The following is a 24,347-nucleotide window of genomic DNA, read 5'->3' as shown; positions in this document are numbered from 1 at the left end:
GATGCTGTTGAAGAGAGAGGCATCCAGTAGTTAATCGACCTTGGTAAAGTCAAGATGCACTCGCTGAAGACTTTTTGCACCGTCCTCATCGCCATTTTTTCTGTCGGTCAAGCAATTCCTGTGACCTACGACCAGCGCCAAGAGGGGACTTTTAATTGGGTCTCAGACTTCAAGAATATTCTTTTTGTCGTAGCACCTCCTATCAACACCCATACAGATATTGTTCATGAGATAGTTAATCAAGCGCTCGAATTGAAGAACTTGGCCTCTTCTAGACACGCAAACTCCCAGCCGGAAGTGGAAAATGATCATGACCACCTGGTTAGAAATCCTGCACTTGCGGAACGGAAGAACAATGAACCTTACAGAGTAGAAATTGTTCATATTGGAAAGGATGAGGACACAAAGGAACCCAAATTGGAGATAATCGAAGAGAGCAACAAAAATCGTATGAAGATCATCCCGAGCGTATCAGTTCTGAAGGACCCAGAAGTTAAGTCTCGCGATAGCGCTACGATCAAACCAGAAGTTGACGTTAAAAAATTGGATATTGAAATTGAAAAGAAAAAAAGTAATAAGGAAAATATATCGGTTGTCGTTCATCGCCAGAAGGTAAACTTTCACGATATTTTTTAACCTAACCTCTTTATTCTCATTGATGCTTAATATATATTATTGTTATGGAAACGAAAAGAGAGGAGACAGAAGTCTATGGCGAAACACAAACGAGCAGTATAAATTAGGTTCATCATTGAAGAAAGAACTGTCAAGAGGGAATTTAGCAAAGAAAAAGGACTCGGAATTTCACGAACTAAAACTGATTGGCGATGGTATTGAAAATTGTGGTCCAGGAAGACATCGAGATTCCGCAGGAATTTGCCAGCCAGATAGTTCGAAGGAATTTCAGTAAAATGGGTTTTATATCGTGTTATGACGCACTGATGCTTTTATAATTATGTGATTCTTAATTGATGTAAACGATAAACTATACGTATAGGTTATGTAAGTGACACACATATACCAATGTACAATAAAACAGAAATAAATTAATTAAAAGAAAGTTTATAGGTTTTTTGGGGATTTCTTGTTTGAATCTTTATTGAACTTGAAGCTAGTAAAAGAAACAAATAAAGAAAATGTTAGGAAGGTAAAAGGAAGAGCAAGGTCGAGTTATTACGGTAATAGCGAAAGGGAAATGAACTCAGTTGTGCTACATTAAGTCATTGAACTTGAGCAACTGTACAATAACTCAATTTTATCAGCTGATAATCTTATATACATATAAACGAATCTTGAATTTGAATCTTTGTGCATGCGGGAGGTTACTCTTTTATGCTGATTGATCAAATTATAAAAGAATTGATGAAGATTTACATAAAATTAATCTGCATTACTTTTTTCAACCATTCGAATATATTAACTTTGTATATTGGGATTGAACAAATGATGTGGTCAAGCATACTCCAAGGATGGAACCCTTTATTATATATGGTTTGAATACATCTCAGAAAAGAAAACTTAAAAAATCACTGATCATTAACGTTTTCTAGATGCCATTAGATACACATACAACTCCCGCTCAACCAAACGTCGCTTCTAGACCTTTCTTACCTCTCACATCACTTACGCTAGATAAAGAGCACTGTTGAGACATATTTAGGCGCGTAGTATAAGTTGCTATGTCTTACATTTTTAATTATAATAAATTGTAATTCAAATTAAGCTTTATTTATTTAAATAATACATTCCCAAAAGAGTAGAAAGGACTTAGCAATTGTTATCAGGGTTGATACGATAATTAAGTATTTATTGTACATATATCAATAATTAAAGGAACCAAAGTTTCGATATAAAGAAAGAAGTCAGCATCATGTGAAATGGCTTCAGTTTAACATCAATTTCTTACATTATAATCTATCTTTTTAAGAAAAATGAAAGGGTAGTCATCTAGTATTCTATCTGGTGTATGGCAAAACAGAATGATTTTATCTGATTTATTATACTGAGCAGTTATGGTCGAACGGATTTTAATATCTGAAAAACGTCGGATGCAGGTTCTTGAACCCACGAATACAGGTTTCCTTCTTAGGTATGTGCTTGCATGGAAGATGCTGAAGAGTAGGGATGTGGAATTGGCACCAGAAGCCAGACTAACATAACTCACTCATCACTTGAACAACCTAGACGCTGCCGCGAATAATAATTTTTGTCAAGTAAACAATCAACTGGAAACTACAAATAGAAAAAGTAAATAATTCATCGCTTCTATCAAGTTCTTAAAATTAAATTCCAATTTGCACACTTTTTAACCAATTTTAAAAATGTTGCTTCATTCTTGAAAGGTGAAAATGAAAAGCTGGGAAGTGACAGTGATTCTGAGTCTTCTGCTGGTTCTTCCGTCCATCAATTATGGACTTCCGATGGAGCAAAAGCCTGAATTAAACTCGTTGATAGATCATTACGATCAGCGCCAAAATGGCACAGAGAATTACAGAATTCAAGTTGATGGTTTGGTCCTGATGGTAGCACCAGTCGAGAGTCTTCTTCTTGCTGGTATTGATAATTCTCTCATTTCAAATTTGACCTTAAATCAGGAGAAGCCAGGAGCATTGGTGGAAAAGCCACGACCAGAAGCTGGAGAAATCAAATCAAAAACGCCCAACAGGTATATTCGATTATAATTTCCTGTTTAACTTTAATTGTTACATTCATTCAGTTTCTTTGTCTATTCCTTTGTCAATTCTAGCCACTAATTATTTTCTATTTTCAGGCTCAACTTTCGCTTGACGAATCTCTTAGCCCCTCTGATTCGTCATATGAGAAATCATTGAATAAAATATTCTAATCTGTACTGTGCTTTTCATATATACACGAAATAAGCGATACGAAAATACAGTATTTATGTGCAATATTCACTTTATTCATTAGGATAAAAATACATTCATAGATGTTCACTCTAATATTACATTATGATTTTATACAAAAATCGATTAAAAATATCGGTATCTGTATATATACACGTTTATTATGCAGAATTCTTTTGCTAGTAAAAAAAAATATGCAACTTCTTTATGTGGCAAAATAAAGATCGTTTGCTAAATATATAAATGCTGCATAAAATCATATTTTAAAAGATTTGTACAAATTTGACTGAACTTTTCATTTCATTTTCAACTGTGTTAGCAGCTGAAGAACTGGAAGATTTCGTTGCGACGAAATTCAGGCCTTACAAAGTTGTTATTTTAAGAATAGGGAAGAATAAGTCTATCAAACTTTAATAATAATCCATGCAAGCCGAAATTTAACGATTTTGTTTGAGAACTATATCATTCAAGTTTCATAAGCGAATTCTCATTAAATTTTAAATGTATAAACTCAATTACATGAATGGAAAGACGCGAGGCAAAGGACTCTTAACACCAACTATCCTATGACATTAGCGAGAAACTAGATGTTTTATTAATACATCTATATATAATAATATATATATTTATATTCATTCACTAACAATACGAGAGCATCGTGTAGGCAGAAGTCATAAAACTAATATACCCTGTCATCTTTCATTCAAAGAAGCACATCTACTTCTATCTTCCATCATTATTGTTTTTATACAAAAAATAGGTAAGATAAATGCATTACAATAGCGAAGCTTCAGTCACGTGGGAGTTTCTACACAATATTCAAGCTTACGATCGCGTAGTATAACAATGTATTCTTAAAACTTGAAATAAATGTAAAGCTAAATATCGATAGACTCTGCTTAAATTATTTTAATCATCCTCAACGACTCAAATCACTATTTGTATAATTAAAAATACTATATTAATAATGAAACCGTGACCTTCTCAGATAAGCGTAGTTCCCTATTTCATCAGTTCACATCTATAAATGTACAATAATTAAAAATTAACTAGAATCAAACACTGGTATTTTCCTGCTTATTTTATAGCTGAGAAGATAATTTATGGGATTTTCGTTAAAATGACGGAAATGCCCAATCCGTGTCACCCATAGATAGTTTGTGGGGACAGAAAGTTTCTACGAAATCGCGTCTAGTCATTTACAAAAATTCGTTCAAATTATAATTATTCTTGAAGAAACGACTTTTTTGATTCTAATGATTATCTTAAACGCTCTATCACTATGTACAGAATGGAGTCGTTAATATTAATGATTATGTCAAGAATAATGAATTTTAAATTAACAACGAAATCGGTGGTAAAAGAAACAGTCAATAATTAATTTACGCTTTAGTTTTGACATTGTCGAAAATGATGTCTAAATAATTGACAACAATCATTAAAGCCAATCGTTTTGATGACACTGCAATACGAACCGCAGCACACATAAATATTAAACGTAATTCGAAAGCTAATTTTACTATAAGGCTAAGTGATTAGGAATCGATTCTAAATGATAGTATTCGCTAAGAAAAATAAATAATGAAAGATGAATTTTAAATACTAAGCAACAAAATTTGTAGTTGCATTTTAAATTTTTGTTTAAAAGTCGATCACCAATTTAATTAGTGAAGTCACAGACTCTTTCAGAGAAATTTATTAGCGATATCATCAACTATTACTTCCTTGATCAAAAGACGACAATTTTCCATGACGCTTTGCCTTCGATCGGAGTTACTCATCATCTCTTCGGATTGCCTAAATCCATCAGTCAATTTTTTTAATTCGGTTATTTCCTGCAAAGCTGCATCCAATTTTGACTCTAGAGTAGACCTGCGGCAGATAGCATCGAGGTTACTATGGTTAAATTATTTTAAGGTACACATTGTAAAGGTTCTTTAGTTCTTTACATGCTTGTTGCTTAAATATGAACAAGACCCAAATCATACTTACTTATCTTCCTTTAGTTCTTGAATACACATATCGTTATCCAACTGGATTATACGGAGAACTTTTAAAAGTTTCGTTACAAGATTATCGACGTCAATCACTTGATCCACCAGACTCACTGCTGGACAATAATCGTTAACGGGTAATCGATTTTCACTCGTTCCTGCATCAGATTCGCTTACTGATTCGCAATCCTCGTCCTCCTCATCTTCTACCTTAAAAAATTATCACCATTAAAATTTATTTCTCATATTATTAAATTCATTTTTTTGCGGATTACTTTTCGTCGATGCAAAATGGCTTGTGTCAGATTCGTGAGACTAGTGCATTCGTCACCAATCCTCGTTTTTCTTATAATGCTTTCGTCTGTCGTTTCTGGGAAGCTCATGGCTCGTCGAAGCGAGTCACAGCTGGATACCATGTTATGAGAATAAGTATCGGTAATAGGAACATCTTCCAGTACGCTCTCCATCATCAGACATGGCTCCGTTTCAAAGTCCAGAATGTCCGATGAGGATTCGGTACTTAACTCAGCTAAAGAAAATATTGTTATAATGAAATTGTAAGTATGCTAAAATATATGAAATTTAAAATTGGAGAAATTTAGCACAATATTTGAATATAATATTTACCCTTGGAATTTAATTTTGTAGACTCTATGGATTTGTTGTCAGTTGTTTTAGAAGCAAATGGATGCGTAGCTGCATTCCTAATAGCTCCGATCACAGCTGAAACGAAAGATCCCGTTTTCGGACTAGCTGTGCACTCTTTCAAGCTGTGTTTCGAGCTAACAGGACTAGAATCAATGCTACTGTTACTCCTGCTATAGGCCTCGTTGTGGTAAATCACATCCTGAAAAATATAGTTATCACTATTCCTATTTCATGATCATTGGTTATAATAAAAATGACAATTAAAAAATAAAAAAGGATAATACCTCGAGGTCTTTCGCAGAAATATTATAAGAAACTATTAATTGATCAACCAATGCTTCCAATCTCGTTCCAAGTCCTGAAAGTGCGACAGCTGCACCGGACACAGCTGCTCCTTGAGTCAACAAAAGTTCCCTACATCTTCTTTCAACGGCATTCAATTTTAAATTCAAAGACAAATTTTCTTGCCTGCAATTAAGAATTAAAATGAAGTGGCTTATTAATTTGTAGTTCCATTGATTCAGTTGAAGAACCGTACCTTCGTTGTTCACTAATCCTAACCAAATGTTTGCATTCTTCTGTTTTCCTCTCTAGTTCCTGTTCGTTCTGTGATAAAGCTTCCTCTAATTTTCTTATCTACAAAAAAAACAATTATTGTAAACTGCACATTCTGTGACTTCTATTAAATAAAGATTATTCAAGCACCTCTGTTTCAGCTTCCTTCAGTGCGTCGGATAAAGTGGCTTTCTCTTGTTGAAGAAAATCCTGCATCTCGGCGGCTTCCACCTCCATTTCTTGTTGTTGCTGTAGCAAAGTTTTCTGGGCAGCTAAACTTTTTTCTAGATCCTACCCCAGAATTAAAAGATAATTAAACATTAATTGTCTTCACGTTTTGTATCAATAAGCTTTTGAGAAATTTCTACTTACCCTGCTTAGGCACCTACACAAAGATTGCAAATCAGCAATTTCATGCTGCTGATCAGCCACGACTTGCCCAGAAGACTGTATCTGTGTTTCCAATTCGAGGAAACTATCACTACCCTCTGAAAAAGGTAAATAAAATATAATGTCACGAATTCAGTTACATCAATTGTAAGAAAATAAAAAGATCAATAAACAATACCTGCATGTTCAGATTGTGGTGTGCCAAGCATAGCAAGAACTCTTTGAGCATTCCTGTCTAGCTCCTGCCTAGCAAATGCATGGTCAGCCTGCTCCTCTTTAAGAAGTTTTTTGACCTCCTCAAGTTCGATTCTTAGTCTCTCGTTCTCCAATTTTCGTCCAGAATTCTCCTCGCCCAACCTCTTTAGGTTCGCCTTCATATTATGCAAATCCTCCCAGGTTCTTTCCGTCTGAGTCTCTTTCTGCAAATGTTCAACAACATCGGGACCAATTACAGCTCTGAGACAACCTGAAAGAGCTTTGTCAATATCACTTCCGGTCAGCCCAGTTTGAATGGTAACTTCATGATAAATTTTCGTCTTTTCCGGATGTTTGTGCCTCGGAAAGGGTGGTAAATTTTTGTGAGTATTATCCTTGATAGTTTTCTTGCTATCCACCATTCTATTCAAACTGGTATCCCTACTAACCGGACGACTTCCGGTTCTTTCTATTTTCTCATTGACCTTTACCGCAACCTTGCTTCGATTCCTTCTAGGTAGTGTGGCGTAGGCATCTATAATTTTACTTTCTGTGTTCTTGGCAGGAGTAGTTTCAAGTTTACTAGCCTGAGACGAAATTTTAGGAGTAACCAGCGTTTTTTTCACAACCCCCGTGCAAGGTTTCGTCCGCGTTGACCTCTGAGCCAGATCCTTCGTGATCTCTGCTGTCAATAAACTCTGTCTTGGCCTTGAAATTGGCCCTATTGAACTGGTCATTACGTTTTTGCTATCCACAGACTTGTCCCTCTGTCTTAACCGTGTATTTAGACTTTTTTGCATCACCCCCTGACTTTGGGACTGATTTTGACTGGCGCTAGGAGTATGAATTTGAGTTTGGCTGACGGTTTTACCGAAAATATTGCGCGGAGTGGCTGTACGAAGCCTTGAGCGAGGTGTACAAGGAACTGTGGTCGAAGTGGACGTTTTTTTCTTGTTAATCGATGACGTGGAACAATTGGATGCTCTTTTTGCAGGAGTTGAGAAATTCTCACGGGCTGAAACACTACCTGCCAGGGATGAACTTTCGCTACCTGCTTCGCTGGGGCCTCCGCCAACGTTGTTGATCGTACCAGAAGCTTCTTGTACATTTTCTGGTGTAGCTTTCGAGGTCATTTCCTCGGGAGGAGTTGCGCAAGGATCCTCGTATACGGAGCAACAACTGACCAAGCTCGAGTCGCATGATGCCTCGTCCAAACCACCACAACTGCTACCATAATCTATGCTATCTCGACTTCTTGCCTGAAACATTCAATTGCCCATCAGAATAAGCTTTTAAAAAAATTATTAAATTTAAACGTAAAGATTAATCACTGTGAGAGCTTCCGTGTTGCATCCTTCAACTCCACTATCACTGCCATCCTTGCTATCCTTATTATCATTGCTATAATTGTCCTTTTTAGTTTCAGCAATGATACCAAGCTGCTCGTTTTTATACTTCTCGAACTCAGTGATGTGAATCACTGTTATATTGCAGTCACTGTTCGTGGTGTTATTAGGATCCTCATCGGTCGTGTTCGCAGGATTCTCTGGACTCGCCAGATCTTCTGGAACTCCTGAATCCTGACGTGCCACGCTCTGCAGTACCTCTTTTATTTCCTCTGGACTTCCGTTCTCCATTTTCAAGCTGTCTACTCTTTCCAATCCGTTCATTTTTTCTCCAGCATCCTGCAAAAAATTTATAATTAAAAAATCTATTCTTATTCACCATAGCAAAAGAATTATTTGATTCAGGTAAATCTTCTTTTAAATTTGGTCAATTAAATATCTAAATAAATCAAATTTGATTTAATTTAAATCATTTTTATAAAATCAACTATTTATTAAAATCAAGTAAATATTTTATTCAAACTAAACTTTACTTGAATCAAATTATTTGTTAAAAAACCAATAAGATAGAATAGAATGAAATAAAGTAGGAGGAAGAAAAGTAAACAGCAAATCGGGCGTTTTCTGGAAAATTAAGCAATTAAGGAGATTGGTAAGGAGGAGAATATTAAATTTCGAGGGTATATCGTGGAGGCTATTGGGATTGGACAGAATGCACATGAAGCAATTTCCATGTCAATTTATCATCAATAACAGAGGGACAAAATCTGATTACTAGCAGCAATGTCCGGTTTGACCAGACGCGACAAATATTGTCCATTATCGGTTTGCGATGTGTTTAATCAGGAAACGGCAATTCAACGATTTAACGTTACAGGTGACTGATTAGAAATAAAGAGGTAAACGTGGACTTCTATAACTTTTCCGATAAACACATGAAAAGCCAATCCAATTACGAAATTCCAATAATTGATACACCCAATTTCCTCTATTGCATTTTTTGCATCAAAATACGCCCTAAACTTTAATCGTCTAGAAAAAATTTAGAAATCGTTGCTTTAGCAACGTTATAATCACAACAAGAAAAAATCCAATCTTACAAAATTTTAATAAATGATACTTCAAATCTTGCATATTCAATTTTTTGCATTGAATAACAACTCGTTGAAGCGTATATTAAACTTGGAGCTTCGATCGCCTAAAAAAAATTAAAAGTCAGTGGTTTAGTAATGATAGATAATGAAGCAATCAGTGAGTACAATTAAAGTATTCCAATAATTGAGTACCCAATTACCTCTACTCGATTTCTTACATCATACGACGCTTTAATCTTTTTAATCGTTCGGAGCAAATGTAAAAATGGATACTTTAACAACGTTAATCACAACATCAGCAAAATCAATTTTACAAAATTCCAATAATTGATACTTTTTTATCTTTCATATTCCATCTTTTTAATCGAACGACTGGTCTTAGCATTGTAAATCTTGTAGCTCCAATCATCTAGAAAAAAGTTGAAAGATCAGTACTTAAGCAATAATAATGAGATCTATGCTGGCAAATACTAATCACTACGTTAAAAAATCCAATTTTATAAAATTGCGTTAATCGATACTTTGAATCTTCCATATTCGAATTCTTGCATCGAACGACTAGTCAACGCATCGACCAGACTCATAGGAGCTTTAATCTTCTGGAGAAAGATCGATGCAAATTTAGCAACGGAATTGCGAAACGAGAAGTTGTTGCGTCATCGAAGGTGAAAGCAAATTTTCCTCGTAGAGGCTTTCGATCGAAATACGATAAGAATATGACGTCACTGATGATTTTCAAGCTGCTCAATTCGATTGAGAATGCGATAAATTCGATGGTGGCTCCCCTCCTTTTGGCGCGCTGTTCAAGCATAACCATAAACACGATATTCTATATTTTTACGTGTGTGTTCTGTGATTCCAGAATTAGCGCTTTTACAGCCAAAAAGCCTACTGGAGGGGATGGATACACGCAACACAAACGCACATCTACATGAGACATGTGATTGCAGTGATTGTGTTTGGCCACAAAAGCGCCAATTTTGGCTTGACTGAACTGCGCACGCGCTACGAGTGTTTACAGTTTATATCCCGCGGGTGAGAACGGTCGTGATGTAAACACGAGGATCGCGTCTGAAGAGGAGCACCGAGAAACATGTTAATGGATCTGCTTGGTTAATGTGATTCCTGATCTAAAAAGATAAAAGGCCGTTTAGTCGAATTTTTCTCCTTTTAGAAAACCTAACCTGAAAGCTTACGATTTTTTCGATGATATGTAGGAGTAGTGAAACCTCTCCAATGTGTGAACTGATCATTCCCATTTAACAAGGTCCTCCACACTGACATAATAAAGCAAAAACTACTGTGAAAGATATGGTGTCATCTGAATATCGATTTAAAATGTATAACAATACTTTAGTGCTGATATTGTGACCTGTTCTTTCTAGTAAAATAGTCAGATTTTCCAAAAGAAATTTCCTTTTTCTAAATAATTGGTTTTACAAAACCACTTCTTTCTCAATTTTTCCAAAAATTTACTATCTTTCTAAAAAGAGCAGCTCAAAACGAAACTGCTATATGTTTGAAGCGGACTTCAAACAATGCCATACCGTTGAGACGTGTTTTGTGCTGTAATATATAGTTACGAGACATATCTTTAATTATAAATGCCATGTAGAAACTATAAGTAATGAATAACAAAAATTAATAACGAAATGATTTTGTAAATTTTTTGACAACAGAATGGTATGATTTATGGAGAACGTATGGGGGAGATTGGAGCGAGAGTTTCTTGTATATATAGCATATATTTTAAGAAAGGCTGTGTAGTGGGGAGGAGAAAAGTGCGAAAGGCCAACGACGAGTTGTCGACGGTGAAGAACCGTGTTTTGATTGCTTTGCAGTTGAAATAGACGCGTTGCCATACAGTCTGCTTCACAGAAGTAGATTGGGAGCCGTTGAGCCTGGACAAAATTGAAAAAAATAAGATATTAAATATTAAACTAAACAAATCTTGATTTCTCATTGGTCTAAGGTTTTTTTCTGCAAACTTTTCATCAATGAGATGTTATAAATTGCTTGATTCAATATATTTAATATCATACTACTTTCAATTGTGTCCAGACCCTAGCTATCACCAGTTGGTATATCGATGTCCCCTTCTCTTAATCCTCAATGTTCACCCCCTCAATGACTAACCTCTCAACAATCGTAATTTCTCGCGTCTGTCGTTCTATGAAACTCAGCGTATAGTAGCGGGGAAGCTACCACTACATTGTACAATGCAAAATCTATTTCCTCGACGTATATACTTACAATTTCTCAAAAAATCGATAGTACTTCCCGCGTTCGTCGCACAGCGTTCCATAAAACTTGGCGTCGACCAAGAATTGCGACTCTCCTTACCATTTTTCAGCACCTAACCTCTCAACGACTACTCACGTATCAACATTCGATTCTTCAACAATCGCAACTTCCCGCGTTTATCGTTCCACGAAACTCGCCAACGACGACGAACTGCGACTTCCCCCATTTTTCAACAGCATCCAACCACTCAACGACTACCCCCTCCCCCCTCTTATTGTCCACTTCTTCAACAATTGCTATTTCCAGCTTTCGCCGCTTAACAAAACAGCGCATAGTAATGTGAAGTCTGCAACCAGACCGTACATACCCCACCCCAAACACAACTTATCAAAATCCACCACACTGCCGCAACTTCCTGCGGGCGTGTGTCGACCAGATGCGACAATCTTATCCACGAGCATCCGTTGTATCAGGAAATCTACGTTGCGTCATCGTTCACGGACAATGACCTTGGACAAAGCGAAGAAAAGTTATTCAAAGATCGATAACCTTGAACGAGTAGAGCGACACTCTCGCTGACCTTAAAATAATACGCGGGAGTTTGGAAATTACAAAGAATTAGGGTGGAGAGCTGAGGCTGCCATAGGAAATCTGATAAAAGTCTGGAATGAATAACCAAGCGGTGGTGAGTTTTTCGGTTAACATGGGACTGAACCAGAGTTTTTGGATGTTTCCGGCAATGGTTGAAGGATCAAGAGAAAGAAAGAGAAAAACAGTAAAATTCTTCACGTATTCGGTGGCGAGTGTTGGGGTATGTGAAAAAATAACGTTGGAAGAATCTAATATGAGGAAAGTGATGGTAGAGTGACTTTGGAACTTGTTTCATTCCTGAAGAATGTTAAGTACATCGACCAGGGTGGCAAAGTCTCTATGGAGACCACCCACGATAGATGGAATTGTATAAAATAGGAAACATTCATTTTGAAACAAGGAATAACGATTGCAGGACTTACCGAAACGGAAAAGTAAGATCCTGAAAAAGTTTAGAGGAAATGAGAAAAATGACGTGCGAAATGTGACTATTAGAGGAATGAAGAACAATTGTTATATTACAATGGTCATCATTGAAACTAAAAAGAATATAATGAGAACTATAGCCGACACAACTTCAATCTTGCTCTAGTTGTCACCAGTTGGAGCAATCTGTAGTGGAAGGCTGAATAGTTTTTTAAAGGAATGCTAAAAACAGTTCAGGGAGAAAAATTGAGGCTAATCAAGAAAATATTTAAGTTTACGATGACAAAAAAATGTTTTATTGGACCAAGCCGCGCAACGCTTACTAGTGGGGCTAACAACGATAACCACTGTCAACATTAATTTTGTGTTTCTTTCTTTTCGACGCTTTGAGGAATTCATCTGTTCGGAGAATCAGTGACTGTGGTTTATTTATCTTAGGGGACTCTGTAGTCTCTTGTGAAATCAGGTCTATTTATCCAGAGGGCAGTATTGTATAATACATAACCTAACTTTAAACTTCTTTTATTAATATTGTGCAATCCTATGCTAAATTATGACAAATAAAATCTTCTTGAAAACGTAAAATCATTGGTCCTTTGTTTGATTAGATAATTGAACTGACTCATTGCCATTGGATGGCATATGATGGACGAGGTTTTTTCTTCAGCAAAGCAATTATTTTTCACAAGGGCTCAACAATGAAGCAGCTGAATAAGAAAACCATCAGGCAAGTGACTCATGATTGCTAAAAACGGACCTCCAGAAATCGGGACAAGCCCACGCGATTTCTTTCCAATGAAAACCCCTTGCAAAAAGTTCAACGGTGTCAATGCAAATTACGTAAGGTACCAGGCAGCATGCAAATTAAGTTAGTTGAATAATTTTCGTCGAGCTCCCACGAAACTTCCTCCATTTATCAATCGTTAAAATCACCCCTTTTCTCTCAATCAAAAAACTTGTTAGCAAAATAAATAGGTACAAATGAAAATGACGAATTAATATTACATAAACATGTTATAATTTTTGTACGTTTAGGTAGGAGGGAAATTGTATTTTCCAAGTAGGAAAATTGGAATTCGAACATCGTAGAGGTTGAATTCCGTGTGGCGAGGCACGCGTTGCTAATTATTTTTGTGTGGTAGAGGAGGACGAAAACGAAGACGGTAAATGGCCTCTATAGAATGCAAGCTTTAGCACTCCCCCCGACCTGTAACTGAAATATAGGAGCGTTAGGATATATTTACCGACTCGCTAAAATCAGCGGCCCCCTCGTATTTTACCCCACAAGATTTTCATCTAATTTTCCCCTTCCACCATTTCCCCCTCTATTTTCCACCTCTCCATGATTACGCTTTTTATTCGATATATTTCTTACACTTCCGGTAGTCTTTATATCCGTTTTATCGTCTCCCGCACTTTTCGCAAAACTTTACTATATTAAGTGTTACACACAGAATAAACATTTCTTATGAAAAATAAAGCAGACTGTTATTCTTCACTGGAATTGACACTAAAAAAGGTTACAGAAACTATACCTACATTATTCCATCACATTTTTAACTAGTTATTTTCGCCAGATTTCGCCTAAAGGTTAGAATTCACTGGATAGAAATGGAGATTCTGCGCATGCTCGTTTGATCTGCATCTTTTGTTGTCGAAATGAGGTCCATCCATCGCGGGAGTTTAATATATCGGGCAGAAAGTGTGAAAGGAAAATATGCATATAAGTTGGGAAATAATTAGTGAAACTTGCTCACCTTACGGGGATACTTATTCGACAATTAACCAGTTCCGCACGATATCTCGCGTTGTTAACAATGTTGGAATGCCGATCTTTGCCGTTTCCATTCAATCGTAGCATTTTCACCGACTTTCGAGTTTTCCATCGATCAGACCCATTATCCCAGTTACTATATACTTTGATATATTCACAAACATCGATTCACAATTGAAAATAATTCTCTTTGTCATTCCTGTTAGTAAAATGGATCATTCGATCGAAATCCAGTTTTCTTCTAAATTGCAGGTTGTTTTCTCTCCTAATAGATCGCGGATTTTTACAGTAAAATCCAATCATTTTTATGGATTAATTCACGTAGCATAAAAGATTGCTGAGAATGGCAGGTCTTAATTAATGCTATTTTTTTCTTGGAAACTCGGGCATTATCTGTTCACCCCACGCGTTTCCGGAGGGATACTGAACACACGCGGCGCACGAATAAATCCCGAAGGATTCGTTCCATCTCTTTCTCTCTTTATCTCCATTTTTCTTCCAAATTGTTCTTTCGCCAAAAAATGTCTTTGTGCAATTTTTCATTTCTAAGGATACACTGCGAACATTCGATTAAAGAATATTTTGCGTCAAACTGATTTTAAGCAACTGCTTGCCGAGAAAAATTACCAGCCACTTTTAATATTTTACTATATTGTTTTTGTAAACAAAAAAAAATACGAAAAGAGCATTATCCCTTCAATCGAGTCAAATTTCATTTGATGGGTTAAGCGAAATGAAATTTAGAGACTATAAAGAAATATAATTTTAGTTATTTTCTATATTCGTAATTTCATCCTCTCGTATTAAACAGATCGCAAATGAAATATTGTTTCACCAAGCGAATCAGGTTAGATTCTCAATTTAGGCAAATGCAAGATCTATAGGAATTCGATCATAATTTGAATTTCAGATTTTACATTATTTTATATTTTTGTTTACGTTGAAACCACACAAAGTACGAGGATAATAATGTATTCCCAAGTAAATTAATATCGTTTCTCATATCGTGGAAAACAGAATCGATAACCTATAAATTCAGGTAAGGTATTCATGAAAAATCGGATAGGTCAGTTTACGTTTAGCGAGTAATACAAAATCTATAAAAGGACAATGATTAGGTTTCTGACGAGTGGCAATTTGATTTGCAGAATTTACTTTTGGGTGAAATTTTCAATTGCTTGAAATGCAAGAGATATGTAGGGTAGAGAAGAGCAAAGAACTATTCCTTTTCCGGTTGTGAGATGGATACCTCCGTTAATGAAGAATAAGAAATCGACGAGAGAAAATTCACTCACCGAATCAGAAGCTTCACTTGATCGTCTTCATCACAGGAAAACTCACTTATCCGCGCACCAAAATAACGCTCCTTCCTTCCTTCTTTCGTGTTCTACCATTTAATGAAAGCATCAACCCAAGTACCCAACCAGAGTCCAGATAGACCCAATCCAACCAGCATTTAGCAATACACCCAGCGACAGCTAGTGATCAAATTCAGGCAAACTTCAGCAACGACCCCTGCCTTCAACATCCTGCGGCTTCTACCGGAGCTTCCGGATTGCGAAATCGATGGATAACTGTGTTATGGAATTTGAAAACGAAACAACTTTCCTAAAATTATTAGAATCCCCCAAATAAATTTTTACCTTAATAAATAATTCACAATAACAAGAATAATAAAATTATTTACGTTTAAAAATTGTAGGTGTAAGAATTGTTTAAACCTCCAAAAGAGCTGAATTAAAATTAAACAATTTTTTTTTTGTGTGAGACTGGATTTAGGACACTAGTTCAATTTAGCCCACTTAATTAAACAAATCTTTATTAAATAAATTTTTTGATCCTATTTAAAGTCTTTCATGCATGGTGTAAGAGTCATCAGTGCTTTTTCCATCTTTTTTCTATCTACTTCGCTAGTTAAAGTAGACCATACTTTTTCTAATTTACACTGTTGGTATTTCTGTAAAATATTATTTAATAGATACTTAGTGATCTCAATGAGTGGGAGCATGATTATATCCATATATTATACTCACTCTAATAAAGGCAAAGCAATGCTTCATAGTTGCCCCTACATAAATCATTTTTATTGATGCAGCATGTCCTCCTACATCTGTTATATTTGGAATACAATTTACCAAAAATTTATGCGGTCCATGCCTTATTTTTATCAGTGCAATTTTTGTGTGCATGTTACAATATTTTGCTATAAAACAAAATATGAATACAATATAGAATTTGCTTATGATTTATTTGTAAGTAGATGTAATCATAAAATAATGCTAATTTTAAAAAATACCAGCAAATCCTGGCCTTATAGCTGCTACTCCAAAGTCTCCATACATTTGTTGTACTTTTGATTGAATTGCATTTTGTAAAGTATGAGATTTAAGCACCAATGGCTTTTCCTTATCAAACACAGGTTCTATTTCCACTGTAATATATCTGTAAATTATTAAAAATTACAGTATAAAAAGCATGAATGAAAAAATCAACAATACTTACCTGTTTTTAAACCTAACCATTCTACAGGTTATAAACCTATTGATATAAGTTAAATTTTTCTATTCAGTAGGTAAATAAGAGCCAAAATGAAAACACTTAAATTTTTCCTAATCTACTTTTCTGGTAGTTTCATTAAAAACACAGGAAAAATATTCTGTCCCTACCAAACTCCATTAAATCAGTATATAAATGACAATGGTTTGCTAGATAACAATGTTTTACACATGACTGATACACGTATTTGTTTGCCTTGTTGTATTAAATATCACTGTATACCGAGCCTAGGTTTGGTTAGGTTGAACCAGCTGACGACACATGTGGCTATAATACGCATCACACTTGCATGCATTAAATACGATGGTATCCCATGTGCTTGCAATATGGAAAATACAGTATTCTTTGTAAATTAAACTATCAGAAATGATACATTCAGATAATCATACAAATCTTTCAGCAGAATTCTGGTAAATTTAAATTTCTTATATTTTAATAATATTTAACTATATATTGTACTTTATTTGAAAGACTAATATTGCAAATTGTTTTAAAAAGGTATATATTATATAACTAAAAGATGTTATTTTTTTAAATTAAACACTACCATTTTATAAGAAAAGCTCATTTTTGTTCTGCTCTCTTTCTAGAAGATATGATTATTAATCGGTTTTATATTTATTGGTATGCTAAAAAAAAAATGTTATCTGAGGGTCACATGATATTAGGAAATAAGCATTGCGATTGTGGCTTGACATATTCTACTGATATGAATTCTTTCTTACTTACAGTTTATAATGATTTAACTTAATACAGTATATTCAGTTAAATCCTATCTATGAAAGATTTACCTTGTTTGTATATATTGAAATATTTGTATATAAGAGGAATGGATTACTTCGTGGGTGTTGATTGTGGAACTGGAAGTGTTAGAGCAGCTTTAGTATCTACCAAAGGGAAAATAATAAAGATTGCTACCTGCCCTTTGGAAATATATCATCCAGCGCCAAATTTTTACGAACAGTCTTCTGATAATGTTTGGAGTGCTGTGTGTCTTGTTGTTAAGGTAAATTTTAAAAGTAAGAGTAATATTATGAATATTCTCAGTTTTCGACATTTATAATGTTTAGTCAGTTGTTGCTGGTACTCCTACGGAAAACATTAAAGGAATTGGATTCGATGCTACTTGCTCTTTAGTTGCATTAGATGAATCAGGATGTCCAGTCACTGTCAGCCCTACAGGTATAATTAACTAATTTTATATCAATAGTTAGTCAATTCATGAGAAAACTTTTTTAGGAGATGATAAGCAAAATATAATATTATGGATGGACCATAGAGCCAAGAGTGAAGCAGATTTTATAAACAACTTATCCCATGATGTACTTAGATATGTTGGAGGAAAAATCTCATTGGAAATGCAATGTCCAAAGTTACTTTGGTTGAAAAAAAATCTACCTCAATCTTGGAGTAGAGTGGGCTTATTGTTTGACTTGCCAGATTTTTTAACATGGAAGGCTACAGGGTTTGAATCTCGGTAAGGTGCAAAAATATTGTTTTTCTAATAAAATATCTATAATGTTATCTTTCTTACAGCTCATTGTGTTCATTAGTTTGTAAATGGAACTATATAGCCAGTCCTCATGGGAAAAAAGGTTGGAGCGAAGATTATATGAATCAAATTAATTTGCAGGAGCTTAAGGTTGATAACTGGAGAAAAATAGGTATCATTCTTTGATCTATTTTTTGTTATTCTAATAGAACAGAGATAATTTAGTACTGACATATTTATTCAAAGGGAATGATGTAAGGGCACCTGGAGATCCAGTTGGCTCAGGATTATCTGGGCAAGCTGCAGCAGAATTAGGGCTTTTGAAAGGAACTGCAGTTGGCACTTCACTTATAGATGCACATGCTGGTGGTCTAGGAATGATTGGTTGCTCGGCTCTTGGAATTTCGGATGATTTCACCAGCAAATTAGGTACCAAAAAAAAAATAAAGTATAAAATTTATTAACAAATTATGTAAAATAATACGGTTTTAGCTCTGATATGTGGAACTTCTACCTGTCATATGGTAGTAAGCGAAAATGAAATATTTATTAATGGAGTCTGGGGTCCATATTATAGTGCTATGATTCCTGGCTTGTGGCTTAACGAGGGGGGACAAAGCGCTACAGGAAAATTATTAGATCATGTAATTAATACTCATCCTGCAACTCCAGAAATTTTAAAAAGTCTTAGTGGTAACAAACATATTCAGCAATATTTATCTGAATTATTACAATCTATGGCGGAAAAAAAAAATTTGGGAAACATTTCATATTTAACAAAAGATATTCATGTGTGGCCGGATTTTCATGGTAATCGTTCACCAATTGCCGATTCTACTCTCCAAGGAATGGTAATGTAAAAGAAATTTTAAAAAGTAGTAGTATCTAATGTGGCTAATTTCAGATTTCTGGTCTTTCATTGGCACTAGATGAAGAAAACTTAGCAATGCTATATTTAGCAACAGTGCAGGCCTTAACGGTAGAGTGTAAGCTCTAAAATTAAATCAGATTAAAATAGTAATGGTGAATTTGAAAAAAGTTATAATTTTTTAACAGTATGGGACAAAACATATTTTGGAGACAATGTCCGCAGCCGAACATAAAATTAAATCCGTGTTAGTTTGTGGCGGATTGAGTCAAAATCCGTTATTTTTACAAATTCAAGCAGATGTGCTGCAATTGCCTGTGCTCTGTCCCATCGAGAAAGAATCTGTATTAATCGGAGCATCAATACTAGGTGCCTATGCAGCTAGAGCTTTTAAAACAATGGGGGAGGCCATAAACGCTATGGGAGGGACTGCTACCATTATAAAGCCAAAGAGTGAATGTTATCAGTAAGTAAAAATATAATAATATCTTAGAGTATTTAAGAGTAATTATTTTAACTATTTTTTTAAAAAATAATTTTCAGATATCATTTGAGGAAGTATCACGTATTTAAGAAAATGTTGCAGGACCAAAAAGAATACCGGAAAATTATGAACAATAAGAAAAATATATAATATATTTATTGCAGTTTGATACATTCCAATTATGTACGATAAAAATGTGTGAATTTCTTAAAAATAATGAATAGTACAAATATGTGGCCTTGGCCATTTTAGTAATTTTAAAATAGTATATGTTCATATGTCCGAATATCATGCCAGTAGCATTTTTGTATTAGCTATTAAAATACGTGGTTTAACTTTGGTAATTTTTTTGGAATAATTTTTAATATAAAAATACTAGTTTTATTAAAAAGGAACTCCAATTTTGATTTACTTCTCCATTAATTACATCATTCCTTCAACATTAAATTTTCTTATAACATTCAAAGATTGCACTTATAGCATTGTTTTATTCTTAGTGAAGGCCACAATATTTTCTTTTACTTAATATCAGTAGAAAAATGTACAAAAAGTATTACGAGTATTTATAACAATTTGGTAATATCCTTGCACTTTTTCTATTGAACTAATAAAATTCAATACCTGATCAGTCTTTAAAATATCATGGAAGAAGGAAAAAGGAATTGTAAACAAACATAAATTTTAACTGCTATATACTAATATAACTCTAACAAAAAACTAGCAACATATCTTATAAATGTTTAAGCTAATCTGTATAAAATATTCTAACACATTGTGGAAGACTCATAGTGTGCGTCATATAAAGTCTTAATTCTTTGTGCATTAATGAATTAAACAATCATAAAATATATAGATCACCTTGAGTACTAAATTAAAATATAGTACTTCATAGAGTATCTGTATATACAAACATTAACAGATCAGCTAAATTTATAATACTCTGCAATATGATTTAGTATATGTTCAAAAGCTATGGAAGGAGAGGTACCAAACCTTTGACGCCATAAATTATTAGAGATAATTTTTTGTCCCTGAACAAAATTTGTTTCCTGGACTGCACTACACAAATTAGCACTGGAATGCCAAATTGTTGCTGAAAATATAATTTTAACTATAAAGTAAATTTAAATTTAAAGAGTATCTTTAACAACAATATTCAAGAAATCATACCAAGGTTATTGATAAGTTTGGTGGTTCCTGGAGGATCGAATCTTTGTAACTGCTCAACACTGAACACTTTATATTGTCTTAAAGTAGAAAGATTGTCATAATTACAATAACGAGCTTGATTATTAGCAACAATGTAGCTGCCAGGTTGAATGTGATTTATTATTTCCTTTAATACTTTTTCACCTATATTATTGCTGTTAATACGAAACTGTGCTCTTTCTTCTTTTGTAAGCTAGAAATAAAAATCATTTAAAATTTCTGCTGTGTGTGTGTGAATTACTTAATATTTATTTGTTTTATTTAATTACTTCTGTAGCTGCCTGAACTATAGTAAACCATGTTTTGGGTGGAAAAGTATTAGCTTCTACAATACAAATTATTGTATGGCAATTATTATTTCTCTTCTTGTTAGTTGTATTATTTGATAAATTTTTAGCTATATAACCACCAGGAAATTCATCTACAATTAATATTGCACCCTGCTTTCCCAAAACCCAATCCTCTGGATGCCTGTATACATATGATTCAGCAATTTCATCACATCTATTATAAATTTTTTTGACAACATGTTTCTTGACATCTGTTAATGAATAATCAATTTAAAATAAATTACTCTTAGTAAAAAAATTTCTTTTGTGCAAGTGGAGTAAATTATTACCTAAAGCAGAAGCTGTATTATCAATTGGCATTGATTGACACCATCCTAGAATTGATTGAAGGCACATCTTCAGATCACATTTGATTGAGAAAAAAAAAGAGCCATCCCTAATAGGCTGTTTTCTGGAGCAACCAGGGCAGAGCCAGATATATTTGTCCACTATTCTAGCAGGATTCCAAGTTAAAGTTCTGCCAGTACAATCATCATGAGGACAATTTGAATTTGTACGTATTAAACTCATTTCTTTCAACCAGGAACACAATTCCCCTTCATGTCCTTGCTGTAACATTGGTTTAACGACGACATCGAAATATCCTCCTTGATCTCCAAATCTCTCCTGTTTCTCCTGATGTTTTCTGTCATCCAAAAACAAAAATATAACAGAATAAACTTCCATAAGAACCATATATATGCGCAACAAGTGTAAATCCTTGCCAATCTAACCTAACTTACATTGACGTTTCTTCCCTTTTACTTTTCTTATCTTTCATTCTTCAGTATATTTATTTCTATACTTTTAAAAATAAAACAGTATCTCCTTGCAGCTTTAATTTATTAACTTACTGCAAGGTTCTTTTGAATAACATAAAAAAAAGTAAAAATAAAGATAAGGAGAATGCTACAAGCTCCGTGGCTACTCCATATTGTAAACGTAAACTGAATGAATAGGAGCAAATAAGAAAACGGGGATTAATAATACCCAATCAAAAGGGTGAGTCACCAAGTCTCAAAAAAGATTTATTGATTTTCTCTTTAAACAAAAATTCCTTCATCCCTTTCGAATTGACAATAAATGCATGTAATATATTGATATTTGGTAAAATTCTAATCGAATAATCAACACAATTTTTAGTGGAAAAAATATAATCAAGTATCAGAGGAAGTTCTCTCAATTTTTTAAACAAAATTTATTCAATTGAATAGGGGTATCTTATTTATAATTATTACGTAGAATCTTAAAAATAATAAAAAAGAATAAAATAATTTTTGATTAAATATTTTGTAATTTTTATTACGAACATGTTTTACAAAGCAAAACTGTCAATTTTTTCTTCCTTTTTTATGTCACTGTGGTAATTGGTGGATGTTTTATGGAGGCTGAAACTACAGAATAGGTGTATCAATGTGTTCTTATGTATGTCTCACTGTGAATATTTATAACGTGTTTTGGGGAAAATCGGTGCGATAAAGGGTACATTAATATAAAAAGTACTCTTTCAGAGATAATGTAAGGATTAGGCCGGCACATTCACTCCGTCATTTATTCACCCATCCACCTTTTTTATTACATACACTCAAGTACACTGCACTTTCATATGTATGCCTCTAGCATTTTCTTTTCTTCCAGTACAATTTATTTTTGTTTGCTTAAAAGATTTGAAATATCCAAACTCCATTGGTACCCTCGTTATATTTTTATTTTTTGTTCAAAGCGTGAGATTTTTTGTTATCAACCAAATTTTTCAAACCACACAGTAAAATATGTAATACAATACACCGACGAGTGCTATATGTATATATAAGATCTAACAAATACTCATCTAATTTTCTACATAATTCTACAAAAAAAAATAATCGCACACACTTATTCGAGGATAGCAATGGAATATTTTAACAAAAATAATTGAGAATTAAGTGAAAACACAATTTTTTTGTTCACCTCGAGGAGAAGACAAATCAGCCTCCGCACAAAATTTGAGTAAAAAAAAGATGTGATATGTTAAAAAGAGCACATTAAAGGAAACAAAAAAAGGATAAAGTTCTTTTAAAATACAAAGCGTTAAGTTTTTTAGTTTTTTCTTCCCCGAAAGGAAATTATCTCGCAGGTGCACCGGGGCCGAAGGGAGGACGCGGAGAATTTTCCCTCCGAGACGACGATGATTCTAAGAATTATTTACAAATGAGATCGATATTAAAAAATAATGAGCAATTGTTATATCTTTTTCAACCTATTAGTGCGTGCATAAGAAGGCGCAGTCCAGTGAATTCACGATGATTCTCGAGGAATCCTCCGCGACAGTTAGCCGCCATCTTGTCAAAACCTCAAACTTCGTGGAAAAGATCTAAAATAATACGCTTCCCAGAAAAGTTCCGAAAGTTTAGCAGTTTTTCGTTTATACGAGTGAGTCTGAGCGATTCAGTTAAACTGTTTGAATTCTAGGGCATTAGAACAGTGGTTTTCCCTACAATTGCACCATGTAAAACTAAACATAGCGAAAGCAGTTAAACTGAGATTTTCTGTGAAAGAAACTATACTCTCATCCTCTTATACCGTGTTCTGCGTTTCTACACCAAAGATTTTGACAAAATTGTATCTGTCGGAAAGGATTTCCTCATCAGTCACACCACACCCTGCAGAGCCGACAATAACGTGGACAAATTTTTACGATACGACATTACCATTATAGCTGTTGTTTTTATTTGTTTTTTGTATTTGTTTTTCTTCTCGTTCTGTGAATAGTGGCAACTGGCAGACGAACGGACAGTTTGGCAGGCATGGTGAACGTAAAATCAGACATTTACACAAATCCAGACCTGTCCCTGTTCCTCCTCCCTCCCCCTCTCCAACCCGCTAATCATTCAAGATTGAAATCTTAAAATCTAAGATTCATGAGGTCCTATAATATGCAATATAGGCTTCAATATTAACTATAAACGTAAGCTAATTGTAAGCTAAAGACTACAATAGCTGCAGCATGGCTTAGATACCGCAGCCTCTTAATCATAATATAATTAGGAATATCGGCAGTGAAATTCCAATGATAGACGCGGCAGGCAGTCAGTCCAGAAAAGTCTGTGGCACTCGCGCTGCTTTCGGTGCTGAATATATATAGTCCATATGTTGGGGTGCCCCGCCATTTTTAATAATCCCCAGTATTTCGAGACCAACGAATATTTGCTGTTAAAAAAATTCTTCCAGTTGTCTTTAGGATTTATATTCATTTGTGTTGCTTTTGCTCGATGCTTTTCAGTTTCTGGATGTAGAATTAAAATTACA

General features: G+C 34.4%; 5 protein-coding genes across 7 annotated transcripts; 2 read left to right on the top strand and 3 right to left on the bottom strand.

Annotated features, from left to right (window-relative positions):
* Window positions 1-54: 54 nt before the first annotated feature.
* On the top strand, window positions 55-1,050 carry LOC136775794 (uncharacterized). The gene is made up of 2 exons (XM_066730869.1): window positions 55-612; window positions 695-1,050. The coding sequence occupies exons 1-2, from the start codon at window positions 55-57 to the stop codon at window positions 908-910; spliced, it is 774 nt and encodes a 257-aa protein (XP_066586966.1). The 3' UTR covers window positions 911-1,050.
* Window positions 1,051-2,725: 1,675 nt separating this feature from the next.
* On the bottom strand, window positions 2,726-15,956 carry corn (cornetto). Its single transcript, XM_066731254.1, has 12 exons — window positions 15,809-15,956; window positions 15,417-15,729; window positions 7,978-8,331; window positions 6,630-7,905; window positions 6,434-6,549; window positions 6,212-6,352; window positions 6,045-6,142; window positions 5,791-5,974; window positions 5,486-5,705; window positions 5,134-5,387; window positions 4,857-5,068; window positions 2,726-4,736 (listed from the first exon to the last, which is right to left on the bottom strand). The coding sequence occupies exons 3-12, from the start codon at window positions 8,314-8,316 to the stop codon at window positions 4,550-4,552; spliced, it is 3,027 nt and encodes a 1,008-aa protein (XP_066587351.1). The 5' UTR covers window positions 8,317-8,331; window positions 15,417-15,729; window positions 15,809-15,956; the 3' UTR covers window positions 2,726-4,549.
* Window positions 15,957-15,961: 5 nt separating this feature from the next.
* Pop5 (POP5 ribonuclease P/MRP subunit) lies at window positions 15,962-16,643 on the bottom strand. The gene is made up of 4 exons (XM_066730868.1): window positions 16,624-16,643; window positions 16,418-16,563; window positions 16,155-16,324; window positions 15,962-16,078 (listed from the first exon to the last, which is right to left on the bottom strand). The coding sequence occupies exons 1-4, from the start codon at window positions 16,641-16,643 to the stop codon at window positions 15,962-15,964; spliced, it is 453 nt and encodes a 150-aa protein (XP_066586965.1).
* Window position 16,644: 1 nt separating this feature from the next.
* On the top strand, window positions 16,645-19,720 carry LOC136775990 (FGGY carbohydrate kinase domain-containing protein). 2 transcript variants are annotated; one of them, XM_066731257.1, is made up of 10 exons: window positions 16,645-17,087; window positions 17,409-17,683; window positions 17,748-17,859; window positions 17,917-18,154; window positions 18,214-18,341; window positions 18,416-18,598; window positions 18,662-19,020; window positions 19,074-19,148; window positions 19,226-19,503; window positions 19,581-19,720. In XM_066731257.1, the coding sequence occupies exons 2-10, from the start codon at window positions 17,456-17,458 to the stop codon at window positions 19,669-19,671; spliced, it is 1,692 nt and encodes a 563-aa protein (XP_066587354.1). In that variant the 5' UTR covers window positions 16,645-17,087; window positions 17,409-17,455; the 3' UTR covers window positions 19,672-19,720. The 2 variants fall into 2 exon arrangements, with proteins under 2 accessions (XP_066587354.1, XP_066587355.1); XM_066731258.1 differs by lacking the exon at window positions 19,581-19,720 and having other exon boundaries at window positions 19,074-19,155; window positions 19,226-19,417.
* LOC136776000 (uncharacterized) lies at window positions 19,661-24,345 on the bottom strand. 2 transcript variants are annotated; one of them, XM_066731282.1, is made up of 5 exons: window positions 21,794-24,345; window positions 21,350-21,705; window positions 21,000-21,271; window positions 20,692-20,923; window positions 19,661-20,614 (listed from the first exon to the last, which is right to left on the bottom strand). In XM_066731282.1, the coding sequence occupies exons 2-5, from the start codon at window positions 21,636-21,638 to the stop codon at window positions 20,442-20,444; spliced, it is 966 nt and encodes a 321-aa protein (XP_066587379.1). In that variant the 5' UTR covers window positions 21,639-21,705; window positions 21,794-24,345; the 3' UTR covers window positions 19,661-20,441. The 2 variants fall into 2 exon arrangements, with proteins under 2 accessions (XP_066587379.1, XP_066587378.1); XM_066731281.1 differs by having other exon boundaries at window positions 21,803-24,345.
* Window positions 24,346-24,347: the final 2 nt, after the last annotated feature.

Source organism: Prorops nasuta, unplaced genomic scaffold, assembly GCF_024137725.1.
Source record: "Prorops nasuta isolate Cenicafe-Biocafe unplaced genomic scaffold, Cenicafe_Pnas_1.2 PNAS00008, whole genome shotgun sequence".
NCBI classification, from domain to species: Eukaryota; Metazoa; Arthropoda; class Insecta; order Hymenoptera; family Bethylidae; genus Prorops; species Prorops nasuta.
The sequence above is the reverse complement of the archived record's forward strand: the minus strand, read 5'-3'. Positions and strand labels throughout refer to the sequence as shown.

Excerpts from the sequence above, each read along its gene's own strand:
- Pop5 (XM_066730868.1), bottom strand. The coding sequence starts at position 16,643 with ATGGTTAGGTTTAAAAACAG. Across the intron at positions 16,564-16,623 it reads ATGGTTAGGTTTAAAAACAG|ATATATTACAGTGGAAATAG; the intron begins GTAAGTATTGTT and ends AATAATTTACAG. Across the intron at positions 16,325-16,417 it reads TATAAGGCCAGGATTTGCTG|CAAAATATTGTAACATGCAC; the intron begins GTATTTTTTAAA and ends TTTGTTTTATAG.
- LOC136776000 (XM_066731281.1), bottom strand. The coding sequence starts at position 21,840 with ATGAAAGATAAGAAAAGTAAAAGGGAAGAAACGTCAAT. Across the intron at positions 21,706-21,802 it reads AAAAGGGAAGAAACGTCAAT|AAAACATCAGGAGAAACAGG; the intron begins GTAAGTTAGGTT and ends TTTGGATGACAG. Across the intron at positions 20,924-20,999 it reads TAGTTCAGGCAGCTACAGAA|CTTACAAAAGAAGAAAGAGC; the intron begins GTAATTAAATAA and ends TTTTATTTCTAG.
- LOC136775990 (XM_066731257.1), top strand. The coding sequence starts at position 17,456 with ATGAAAGATTTACCTTGTTTGTATATATTGAAATATTTGTATATAAGA. Across the intron at positions 17,860-17,916 it reads AGTCACTGTCAGCCCTACAG|GAGATGATAAGCAAAATATA; the intron begins GTATAATTAACT and ends AAACTTTTTTAG. Across the intron at positions 18,599-18,661 it reads TGATTTCACCAGCAAATTAG|CTCTGATATGTGGAACTTCT; the intron begins GTACCAAAAAAA and ends ATACGGTTTTAG.
- LOC136775794 (XM_066730869.1), top strand. The coding sequence starts at position 55 with ATGCACTCGCTGAAGACTTTTTGCACCGTCCTCATCGCCATTTTTTCT. Across the intron at positions 613-694 it reads TTGTCGTTCATCGCCAGAAG|AGAGGAGACAGAAGTCTATG; the intron begins GTAAACTTTCAC and ends GGAAACGAAAAG.
- corn (XM_066731254.1), bottom strand. The coding sequence starts at position 8,316 with ATGAACGGATTGGAAAGAGTAGACAGCTTGAAAATGGAGAACGGAAGT. Across the intron at positions 6,143-6,211 it reads TGAAGGAAGCTGAAACAGAG|ATAAGAAAATTAGAGGAAGC; the intron begins GTGCTTGAATAA and ends TTTTTTTTGTAG. Across the intron at positions 4,737-4,856 it reads CAAGAACTAAAGGAAGATAA|GTCTACTCTAGAGTCAAAAT; the intron begins GTAAGTATGATT and ends TATCTGCCGCAG.